At 36.1% G+C, this 12,615-nt stretch overlaps 1 protein-coding gene across 3 annotated transcripts in view; it reads right to left on the bottom strand.

Annotated features, from left to right (window-relative positions):
- Positions 1-12,615, bottom strand: part of ERCC6L2 (ERCC excision repair 6 like 2) — a 131,602-nt gene that overhangs the window by 26,044 nt on the left and 92,943 nt on the right. For all 3 annotated transcript variants that reach the window (XM_049634184.1, XM_049634199.1, XM_049634191.1), the window contains exons 15-17: positions 12,508-12,588; positions 9,816-10,980; positions 6,186-6,340 (exon numbers count right to left, since the gene is read on the bottom strand). In XM_049634184.1, coding sequence (XP_049490141.1) covers positions 6,186-6,340; positions 9,816-10,980; positions 12,508-12,588 — 1,401 coding nt within the window. The remainder of the gene's footprint in view (positions 1-6,185; positions 6,341-9,815; positions 10,981-12,507; positions 12,589-12,615) is intronic.

Below are 12,615 nucleotides of genomic sequence, written 5' to 3'. Positions count from 1 at the left end.
TTCAGTATCCTGAAAAATAGGATAATGGAATGCTATATCTCCCTAAAGTCTGCTTCATTGTAAACAGTCCATCCCTCCTTGCTGACTCCAAAAGCTGTATAAACATACTGCAATCAAATCCACCATAGCTCATAGAGAGCCTTTCTTTAAGTAATCTACAAAATGCCAACCTAATACAAATACAAGAAAGAGGAGTTCTTACTAACACGACATTTTGTATTTACAGTATTCTGAACAGTGCTTAAACCTGCACGGGTTATAAAAGGCACCCTTCCCCACGCTCCCCCCCTCCGGCCTGGGCCGACAGCATGCGCAGGCCTCTCGTTTACACCACACTGCAATAACATAAAGAAGGGTTTACTATTAATCCAGGTTTTACTACAAAGCGACCCGTTATTTCTCTGTCAAACACTGGCAAGAGTGCCAAGTGTCTGTCATCCAATTCAGGGGATTAAGTCTTCTTTTATAGTCTGATACTTGTACCAATTTATAAAAATACAGATATAGTTTCTTAGAGTTGGTCACAGTCTATATTTTGGCTTGGATTCAGGCAGCAGAGGTTGACCATGACAGCTGGCAGGAAACTGAGTGAGAATACATCCTCCCCCTCTCAGTCACCAGGTCTCAGTTGCCATAGTGATTAATCCTTAATTGAATGCTGTCTTTGTACATTTCTTTTCAGAAAACTTTAAGTATACTTAAGTTGAAAACATGCAGTTGACCGAAAAAATGAGGCAGCACATCACAAACAGGTATAGCTAAATTCTGTGACATACTTCCATATATTAAAGGAACAAATTAGCTCTAATAAAGGTATTATCAGTTCTTTCAAATGCTTAAAGCGTTTCTTTCTGGTCTGAGGTTAGACCTAAATCATACAGGTTTTCCCTCTTGTTACCAGACATCTCATCTTTTAAAATAAGCTGTCTTCAGACATGGTTCTAAAATATCTAAGTACAATTTAAGGCAAAACGAGTTCTTATCTTACATAGTTTGCATTACTCAATAACAAAGGTATGATCAGAAATTTATTATAGGAGAGACAGGTTTTCATTCAAGACATCTATAAAATATGTTACATAAATAGAAATTAATTTATAAAAGTATAAACTATAAGAAAGCGAAGGCAACATGGAAAAGGCTGTGTATTTTAGGCCTCTTCTTAATATATGGTTGAATTTGAAAAGCAGGTTCAGAGCTCTTGTCATTTTGGCTATCAATAATTATATCAAAAGGACTGAGAAACTCTGAAGACCACAGGAGTTTATCAAGGATTGTGGTATACACTACTTCTCTTTTGTAACTTTTCCATTTAGTGTATTTCTTTGCAATTTAGTTAAAAGCCCTTACTTGGATTCAACTACAGTATTCCTTGGAAAGTGAAACATCTGCGTATTGTGACCACTTGCTAATCACGTATTACCTTCATACAAAGAAATAGGATTTGTTTTCTTTTTCTTAGGAAACGAGACAACATATCTGCCTCTGGCTGCAGACACACACACAGACACACACAGACCACACACGCGCGCGCGTGCGCGCGCACACACACACACACACACACACACACACACACAGTCTTTTCAAACACAAACAAAGGTCTCTAATAAAACTTTGGTGACAGACAAGAAGCACTCAGAAGAATTCTCAGTAATAAAGGTTCTGGATGTGAGCTCTAAGATGAAAGATACTGTACTGTAGGTGGGAGGTCTGGGGATTTCTGGAGACTTTAGAAGCAAGAGGTTTGCAGATAATTTCTGACACTATTGCTTTTACCTTGCTTTGTTTCCCTTTACCTTATTCTCTTTTCCTTCCTTAACCATTTTTAATGTTTTTTCAAAAGTGCAAATTCACTGTTGCCACCCACCACACACTACAAGCTGCAAAACCTCTCAGGGAGTGACACCCAAATCTCTAATCGAAGATGATGGTATGTTTCACTGACTTACTCATTAAAGGCGCTGAAGTAATTTTGACCAGATACGATGAAATCAGTGAATGTGAACATTTTTTTTTTTTGTAAAAATTCTGAGATGGCTTTGAAATGTTGTCAATATCTCATATATGTAAAATAATGTATTTTTTTAAAGTATCTTCAGAAATCCTTAATTTAACCATCTTTATAAGTAGTTTTAGTAAAGAGAAAAATGATACTATCATTGTTCCATTTCCCTGACATTACTGAGGTAGTCTTTGGTTTCCAGAAGACTTATAATGAGGAGAACCAAGAATATTATGTACAGAGATTAATGCAAAAGGATTAGTCTGATGGCAGAGTGATGTCTCACTCATTTGAATGTCTGTCAGCAGCTATGGCAATATCTTGAATTAAAAGCAGTCACTTCAATTGAAGAATCAAAACAGAAAATAATCTATCAGCTTTAAATAGAAAAGTTACTATTATCTTCAATTCTAACACAGAATATCTAAAATAAACTAATATAAAGTAATGAGTGGCTTTCTATTTTCATAAGCAAAAACTCAGTAGTCACATACAAAATTATGAAAGATATTCTTGTTTTTCTTTTTTTTATTTAAAAAACTTTTTTAATGCTTATTTATTTTTGAGACAGAGAGAGAGAGAGAGAGAGAGAGAGAGAGAGGAGGCGGGGAGGGAGGGAGGGAGAAGGGCAGAGAGAGAAGGAGACACAGAGTCCAAAGCAGGCTCAGGCTCTGAGCTGTCAGCACAGAGCCCAATGCAGGGCTCAAACTCATGAGCTGTGAGATCATGACCTGAATCAAAGTCAGATGCTTACCCAACTGAGCCACCCAGGTGCCCTTCTTGTTTTCCTTTTAAAGGGAGTCCAAAGCCCCAGATCTGCTAATATCACCCATTTTTAAAATTTATAATTAAATATGGCTGCATACAACTATTTATGGATTATTTTTCCTCATTAAGCCCCACCCACCTTCCAGGAGAATTAGAGACCTGACAGTCTTATCCAGTGGTAATAATAACAATACTTATTATTCATTGAGTGCTTACTTTGTGTCAGGTACTGTTCAGAGCATTTTTACCTCAGTCTTTGCAACTTTTTGAGGTAATAAGTATAATTATTTGTATTTTAAACACAAAGAAAGTGAAGCACAGAGAAAGTGAGTCCCTTTCTCATGGTCACACAGGAAGTATGCGAGAGAGCTAGAATTTAAACTCTGACATTCTGAGTAGAGTGCATGCCATAGGCTAATTGTAGCTATCAAAATTCCTCCTGCCCCCAGAAGAGTACAGAGTTCAACAAACTGAAAAGGAAACTCATTATGTGAGATCTTTATTACAAATTAAACGAAATGAGGAAAGTATGAGATATATCTCAGGGGTTGTAGTTTTATGTAAAAAATACAGTAGGTTTAGTTTTTGAGGTTGGTGAAAAACTAAGAACATCATAAATATGTATGAACACTATCTATTTTGAAAACTCTGATTTTCTTATAATAAGTAAGATTTTTCTTTTTGAATGCTAAGTTTATATACTGTCCCCAGGTGATTTTTGCATATAGGTAATACATTACAACTTTCAAGAAAGTACAGCCATATTATTAACCTGATGTATTAAACAGTAGAGGTAAAATCTGAGGGACTCAATCTTATTCTGTTGGAATTTTGCTGTATCAAGTATTGATTTAAAGAAGTTGGCCACTGTAATCAGTGTGTTTGTACAGACTGTTCTTGGCCTGCTAGCATTGGTGGCATGGGATTGGACATCCTGCTTAGTGGCTTTAAAACTTCCCTGAATATTTTACACCCACTATGATTTAGTCACTAAACAACACATTTCTTCATACTCCCTTCTTCAGGTTTACTAAGTTGGTCTGTGTGTGATGGGGAGACATACAGCCTCAAAGGGCATATTAGAAATCCTAGAGGATGAATATTACAACTTGTTTCTCAGTAAGAAATGTGCCTCACTCTGAAAATCACTGTGAAGAGACAAAGTTCCTGATGAGATTGTGCTGTCGCCCTCAAGAATTTGGGGGCTAAAAAAGATTCAGAACTACTGGTATTAAGGGCAAAGCATATTTCTAGCATTTTCATTTTTATAACTTTCCTGAAGAAGTTTCCAAAGGGATATTTTATTGCTTTTATATGTAGGGGGTTGCTTCTCAGGTCCATTGTGGGAAGAATCATATGAGGCTGCAAATTTCTTCTCTGAGAAATATGTAAATAAACTAACAACCAATAGCCAATTAAATTATTTCATTGACATCTACTATAGGGGTTTGCCAAATTATGTGACATTTTCACATTAAAATTTGTTTGGATAAGGGCATGATTTAAAAAAAAAAAAAAGGTATGGTTGAAAAAAAAAAAAAGCCCTAATAAAAAATCAGTTGTCTATTTAAGAAATTCTGCTGGCTCTAATACAGCCAATTTCTGGCAGACACAGCATATTGCTGATTAGTTTTTTCAGATAGTTCCTACAAGATAGGCAAAGTAGAGAAATGTTCTCTACAGTGTTGGTTGAGAAATGGTATCTAGATGAAATGAGAATATAAAAAAGCAGCATACTTGGGTCATGAAACTATACCTTCATGCATTGCATTGTCCCTTTGGATTACAATAAAAAATGCTAAAAGCACGGTCTTCCAAAATCTGTTATTTACATTTACTCCAAGCATACTATAAGACAACTGGCTGTTCACTAGATCATTCAATGTCCTCATTTAAAATTCCAGGTGACAAATTTCCTCAAATTAAGTGCTTAGAAGAGAGTTTTCCTCCTCCCTAGAAGAGCTAGCTTTTTTTTTTTTTTCCCCCTTTTTCTTAAGGACAACCATTTAGCTCAGTGTTTCTCAGCAGGGTGTTATGGCATTTTGAGCAGAACAATTCTTGGCATGTGGGATGGCCCTTCCCACTCTCCCACCCACAACAGCCATTTAGTATCCCTGGCCTTCAGATATTAATGCCAGTCGGGCACTCAGTCACTGTGACCACCCAAAGTGCCCACACACATTTCCAAATGCAGTAGTTGAGAAAACACTAAATGGTTTACTTCCTTTGTTTTGTCTGCCGAGAAACTCGATCAAATTTGTCATTAAAAAAAAATATATATCTAGGTAAGAACACTATGTCTTATATATCTGCATTCTAACTTTCTTTTAGTCCTGAACTTCCAGTTTAATTTGTATTTTCCTTGGTTCTGAATTTCATTTTGTATTCTGATTTTATTGTTAAGACAATCCAAATTCTTTGTGGAACCAGAGGAGGAACAAATAAATAAAGACAGCTTGACAGTTCAGAGGCATTCCCCCCTACCCCTTCATTCTTCAAAGTAGAACTAACTAGAAACAAAGTATGTATCCTTGTTACATACAGTACCCACTTTTAACTCCTACAGGTAAAGTGGTAGAAAAACTAATCCTCAGATACTCAGCTTAGAAATAAAGAACAGCAAGCCAAAGAGAAAAAAATATTTTTCAGACATTTGATGAAAGTGACTATGTGTAAATGAAATACATTTATGTAAAGACTTATTTTTATATAACAGCAATTTTAAATGAGAAAATCATATAGAAAGAATTTATTACTTTTAACATTATATGAATCCTTTTGCTAAAAATATAAATTCTGTATGCAGCTAGTTCTTCCATGTGTGTCTTTATGTAGGGTGAAACACTTTGAAGGGCATCTAATTATACACTTCTCCTTTTCTGTATGAGCAGAAGTGGTTTTGGTTCTGATTTAACTGCATGATCCCCTCAGCTTTCTGTTTTTAGCAATCTTTTATTGTAATTCAACATTATTAGGCATTTAGATATATATTTGCCTTTTATTATTTATTTAAAAACATTTTTTTAAATGTTTATTTATTTTGAGACAGAGTGCAAGCAGGGGAGGGGCAGAGAGAGAGGAAGACACAGAATCCAACGGAGGCTCCACGCTCTGAGCTGTCAGCACAGCACTCAACATGGGACTTGAACCCACGAACTGCAAGATCATGACCTGAGCCAAAGTTGGATGTTTGACCAACTGAGCCATCCAGGCACCCCTAGATTTGCCTTTTAATATAAAACATAATTTAGTGACTACAGTGCTCCAAATGGTTTTCTGTTTTTCATACTTATTGGTATGTCACTTATAGTCTAAGTAGCTACTTTCGAGGGAGTATTTAGAGAAGATCCTATGAAGTAACTTCTATGAAGATGAGACTAAATACTAAACATGTCTGTACCCTATGTTCTCTTACCTTAGAAGTGCAAACGGCTATGTTAGCAGGAAGCTGGGAAAACTGCTTCAATTCAAAGACATCACGTGCTGCCCATCGGCTCATGTGATTTTCAGCTTTGCTTGATCCAATCACATTCTGGTTTGAGTGAATATAAGCCACTTCCCGAACGCCATCTAGGAGGTAATTGATGTTTATTAAGTGATGTCTCGTTGTGAAGCAATATGGTTGCGCATATATTTTAAAAATTATCAGCAATACCACTAAAAAGAGGTTATGCTTTATTTTTTATCCTCAAGAAAAACGCTGAATCAGTATGTTAACATCACAATATTCTTTAAAAAAAAAATTGAAAAGAGAAAGAGTCCTAATATATTGGTCTAGGTTATCTTAGAAATGACTTTTCATTCTCATCTATATGAGAACTTCTGAGATTAGGTAAAAATCTTTTGATTTAAAGCTGAAATAAGGGGTTTTGGTGAAGAGAAAAGTCATGGTGAAGGGTCATCTCTATGGATTTGTTGTTTCTGTTGATTAAAAAATTCTTTTACTAATTTAAACAGCAGTCTAGCCTCATCTATCTAGCAATGGAGTGGAAGAGTGAGGTTTGTGACCAGGGAGTTTCATTTGGTTGGCTTTGTTCAGTTTTACTCTTTGTATTCTGTCTTTTTTGTACATATGCCCAGAGAATGTCAAGATTGGGAGCTTTTTAGGGAATGAAAAAAATTAACTGACAGCTTTTATCTGAAAGAAGTTTAAAAAATGGCTACAGTTTTTATTGCTTTGCTTCTAGGTACCTATAACTTACTTTTAAATTGTGGTCCTAAAAAGGAAGGCTAGAACTGAGGTCTGTAAAGGCTCCTACAAACATCCCTGGCAATGAACCTCAGTTTTGACTTTCAACACTTGTGCTGTTTCAGTCTTGAACCTCTCTCAACCCAGATTGGCAATCACAAGAAAACAAGATGTTGTTAAATAAGATAGCTAAAAGGGCAACTAAGATAAAATTCTCCCTAAATTTCAAAACATCAGGTAGCGTGTATGGCAACAATTTAAAACCTCCAGAAGGATTCAAGGATTCTTCTGGTAGAGCATTTACTCCGATTTCTTAATTTTGATGACATGTTTTATGCATTATTCAAAATAGCATTAGTTCCACACTACTGACATCTTTTACACAGTAAAAAACAAAAACAAAACTCAGTTGATCTTTTACAGAACGGTTTCTGCAATAATTCCTCAAACCTAAATCTAACTGTAGCACACACACCAAAGGACAGTCCAGTACTTAGCTACAAGGGTACCAAAAAATATATCAAATCGAACTTTTGAATAACCACAAAAGAAAACTTGCTTTGTAAATAAGTCAAATACTTATGATTAAAGTTTTTACATCAAACTATCTTTGCTTATATATCAGCTTCTTTCACATAGTGTTTTTGGGAATGAGTCAGATACTTTTAAAAGCAGCGTTAACTCTTAAAATGACTAAACAGGTTCTCAGCAGATGGTGGTGGCAGGGGACACAGTTTTTCAATCTCCCCGAATCCCTACATAGAATGGACAGCAATGAGTCAGCAAAACAAAAGGCCATGCACAACACATACAACGAACTAAGATGACAAGATAACCCCCCATAGTTTGCCCTAAAATACAAATAGATGGGGACAATCCACCAATAGTACACCATGCACAGCATCAGGGTGTGTGTGAAGGAAGCAACAGGGTGGCATGTGATGAATTTGAAAATAGGAGAGCCTAGAACACCCAGCAGGTGTTCCCTGGAAAGCACAGTGAGCCACTTACTGTGAGTAGCTGAATCTGGGTTTTCCATTCTTTAAAGCTGAGTGGGTACAGGGGGCTTATGAAAAGAAGGCCTGAGAGAATGAAGCAAACTTGCTCTGAGGAACCCCCAAACTGACCCACCAGGGCTCCCAGGTCAAGCCCACACAATGAAGAAAACTGCTGGGAGGGAGTCAAAATGTGCAGGGTAGGAAGATCAGGAAGGGGGGAAAGAGAAGGCCTAGAGCGGAGCAGTGGGCAGGCATAGAGGCAGGAAATCCCACCACGGTTTTGAGCACTGCACAAAAAACCAGTTATGGATCTTTGTGAAATTGGAAAAGATTTCCTAAATTCTGCCTCACTTAAAAAATTCAGGGAAAATAATGTCTATGAAAATGAGCAAGAGGGTCAAATATCATAAAAATTATTACAAGAGAAAAAAGAATAAGCAGCAGAATGAAAACATGCCAGAAACATATGCTCACAAAGCAGATTAAAATTGTAATTTCAAAACAGGTAATAGTCATTAAGAAAATGGTAAAACACAGGAACCAACAACATTAAGTCATAATTAGAATAACTCAGAAATGGGTGACAGGACTCAGGAAAAATTTAGAAGTTAAAAAAAATTCAGAAATGAAGACAACTAGAAGGAACACAGAGGGAATTAATACAACTACTGCTTTCAGAGAATGGAAGGGTATTTTTAAAAAGCAGAAAGAAACAAAAAAAAGAAAAGAAAAAGGGCTTGAGATAATGTGACAAATACTGAAAACAGGTAAAGAAAGTTGAATATTTGAATACCAGGCGTCTCTGAAGCAAAAGGCCAAAGCAAAGGAATAGAAAAAGTAAGTAAAAATACTAGTACAGGAATAGAAAAAGTAAGTAAAAATACTAGTACAAGAAAGCTTTCCTGATATAAAACCTGAGTTGAAACTACATTATGACAATCTTGACCCAAGAATAACCAACAGTGCCAGGGTCTGAATGTCTTTAGGAGATAATTAGGTCATGAAGGTGGAGCCCTGATGAATGGGACCAGTGCCCTTGCAAATAGAGACATAAGAGAGGTGAGTTCTGTCTCCACTAGGTGAGGACACAGCAGCCTTCTTTAGACCAGGATGAGGGCCCTCACCAAGAACCTGACCATGCTGGCATCCAGATCTTGGGCTTCCAGCCTCCAGAACTATGAGAAATAAATGCTTAAGCCCCCCAGCCTGTAGTAGTTTGTTATAGCAACTTGAACAAAGATAAACATTCAAACACAATCTGGTAAATTTACTAGGCAAGAATGAAAAGAAAAAAATTCTTTGGGTATCAAGGGGGAAGAAAAATGACGTGATAGGAAACTTCATGGCAAAAGAAAATGAAGCCTCATGTTAAAATACTTCAGAAAAAGAAAGTGTGAGTCAACGATTTCATATCTGGCAAAAATGACTTTTAAGTATAAAAGGGCATAAATAGTTATCAACAGGAATCTCAGGGAATATTATTCTCATGAGCACTTCCTGAGGGAGCTACTAGAAAATAAGCTTCTGACGAAATTGACAGGAGAGACACTGACAGAAGGACTGAAGAGGAGCACTAAATTTATAGTTACCTACAGGTCAAAAGTAAATGAAGTCTGGTGGGGGGACGGTGATTCAGTTGGGGCACATGGAGGGAGCCCTGGGGTGGATGACAAAGTTCTCCATCTTGACCTAGGTGGTCTTCCCTTTATCCTGCCACCCCCCATGTCCTCATTTGCACCTCAGTGTAGCATCTTGATTATAGAGCTGTTTTACAAGCTAATTTAAGAAACTTTCCCAGAACTATTTGATTGCACAAAACAAATATGTAACATAAAGTTTTCAAAATGTCTATAGTTACCTAAAAATTTATCCATTGATTCATACATTTGCTCTTGATTGACAACTCTCTCATTTGAAAATTGCATTGATTGTTTTGGCATAAAAGTGCTATTTTTCTTATGAGTAGGTAATTTTGAAGAGAAACCGACCCTATCTTTTAGAGTTTTTCGTGTATGGCTCTGTTTAGAGAAACTGATGTGGCGAACAGTTAAATCATCATCTGAGGATGAAAAATCATCGATAGCCTGAGAGCTACAATCCCCATCTGCTGCATACAGTTGATTTGTTTTCTTCATGGTTTTAGGACAAGTGTGAAGTTCCTTTTTATCTTCCTTTTTTCTCTTAAACCTCAAAGAACTAGTAGGTCTTTGCTTTCTTGCTCTTGACTCAGAGAAAATTTCAATGTCATCAGACTCGTCACTAATATCACTACTGCCTTTTCTTCTCATAATAGATTTCAGGGTCACATTCTCAGGGTTTAATTGTTTTGAAATTAGGCTATTTCCTTTGACATCAGTCTTTCTATCATCCCCATTATTTCTTATTTCAACAGGATGTTCTCTTTCAGAACCTTCAGATCCATCCACGAGTGGCTTAAACTTTACACCATTCTTGGGGCATCTCTGAGTTGTATACTGTGTGGGAAAGATGACATCACTATCTTCTGATTCTGTGACGTTCTGTAAAATGTGATGGTGGTCAGCTGTATTTTTTAAATTGTTGCCATCGTCAGACTCAGAAGAAATATTTTGTTCTAAAATGTTCTGACTTTTATCAAAGATATATTTTTCATTTGGATTTAGGACGTTAGCTAACCTCTGATGTTTTGAAGTACCAAAAGAGTCACGACTTTTCTGATAACTAACGTCTTTGGCTTCTGTTGAAAGACATATGGGCTGTTCATCAGGACTTTCATCATCAGAGGCAATATTTCCATCACTTTCCTCAACTGTATTACATTTTGTTTCAAACAATTTAGAGAAACCACACTGGAGTAATGTAAGCTGTCCAGGAGGACCTGAAGTTTTGCTTGAGTCAGAGGCTTTCTTTTTAGCAGTCTTTATTCTTGAGCTTCCCACTGATTCATCATCACTAAAATCACTGCAGAGATTACATGCTTCTTCTGTCGGCAACTCTGCAGGCTGCTCCAGACCTCTGTGTTCTTGACAGTCAGGGTCTCTAGGCTATAAAAGAAGCAGTCACAGAAACGTTAGAAAATGTCCAGATAATATCAAATCTATCATACTGCAAGGGAATGAAATTTGGATGGAAGATAACTTATGTACTAATATACCACTTGGTATTTTTTAAAAGTACAACATTTAATAAACAAATGTAAAGGATTTAATATTACAGTCGGGTACACTCTTTTTTCAAGTTGAATAACTTTCCAAAATAAAAGTTTAGAATATGACATAATCAAGTTATCTATAAGGAAAAAACAGAACAGAGCAGTCAGCTTCTAAGATGCAGGGGCTGATTCTGGTCTCAAAAGTAAGAAGTATACAACTCATTGTTTTCCATGGTCCAGCACATACTTCCAACCACGTTTTAAGAAAAACATAAATTTTCAGGTATTAACAAAGTAAAGAATTCACAACTGGAAAATGGTTCTAATAGATTAAAAATAAGATCTGATAGGATCCTGCCCATTAGAAATAAAGAAAATATTTTAGATATTTTGAAGTGAAATTTGCTACAAATTTAAATCCAGTATTTTTTATTTTTACATCAATTGGAGCTAAATACATCCTTCAGTTTCTTAAAGCTGAGGCTTTATTAGTAAACAATTTGGGGAAACTATTATCCAGTAATTACTCCTTTTTAGAAATCCAGTAATACATTTGATGTTTGTATATTTCTATAAAGTTAGAAAAACATTCACCGATATTCCAAATCACTAAGCTGGTATAAATTTACTTAAATTCCTAAATGCAAGAAAAACCCAGCAACATAAACAAAATAAGAAAAAACCTTCTACATGTACATTCTTTACTTCTGAAGAGGGCTTATGATGATAATATAGACTTTGTAGTATGTGAGATGACAAACTACCAGAAAGATCACAAGATCAAGGATGCAAATAAAATAAAATATCTGTCAGAGAGTAATTCTGATGTTTGGATTTAATAATCTTAAACACACAATGATTACTATTTTTCTATTTAATTTGTTGTTTAATTAAAAATTAGTTAGGTTTGATTGGCGTATTTAATTTTGGATTTACAGTTTGGTATAGTTAAAATTCTAGTTTGGATGCAAATGACTGGTGATTGTTCCCGAATGTGTTCTTATGATACGAAATGTTAAATTAGCCTAAATTATTTTTTAAAAATTTTTAAAAGTTTATTTTTAAAACAGAGAGAGAGAGGGCACGTGAGCGCACGGGGGAGGGGCAGAGAGAGGGGGGGACAGAGGATCTGCAGTGGGCTCCGTACTGAAAGTAGAGAGCCCGATGGGCTGGGCTCAAACTCACAAACCATGAGATCATAACCTAGCTGAAGTCAGATGCTTAACTGACTGAGCCACCCAGACGCCCCAAATTCACCTAAACTATTAATTTTACTGATCGTCTGCTTTGTATCCTCGACTTTTTTTCAAAGACTTTTTTCTTTACACATTGAAATATAAAGAAAAAGGAAAAATAGCTTAAAATTGTCCCAGTACATGTTTTATAGCAGTTGTAGGCTACAGATTAAAAAATTGCTTACCGCTTCTTGTTTGTGTACTGGAGGCTCCTCTTTCAACCATGTTGTGGCTGTCATGATCCCTGCTTCCACTTTGCCTTCTCTCTAAAAGAATGCAAAAGAATTGTAAAA

The sequence above is a fragment of the Panthera uncia genome, chromosome D4 (genome assembly GCF_023721935.1).
Source record: "Panthera uncia isolate 11264 chromosome D4, Puncia_PCG_1.0, whole genome shotgun sequence".
In the NCBI taxonomy this organism is placed as follows: Eukaryota; Metazoa; Chordata; class Mammalia; order Carnivora; family Felidae; genus Panthera; species Panthera uncia.
This window is presented reverse-complemented; position numbering and strand designations above follow the sequence as displayed.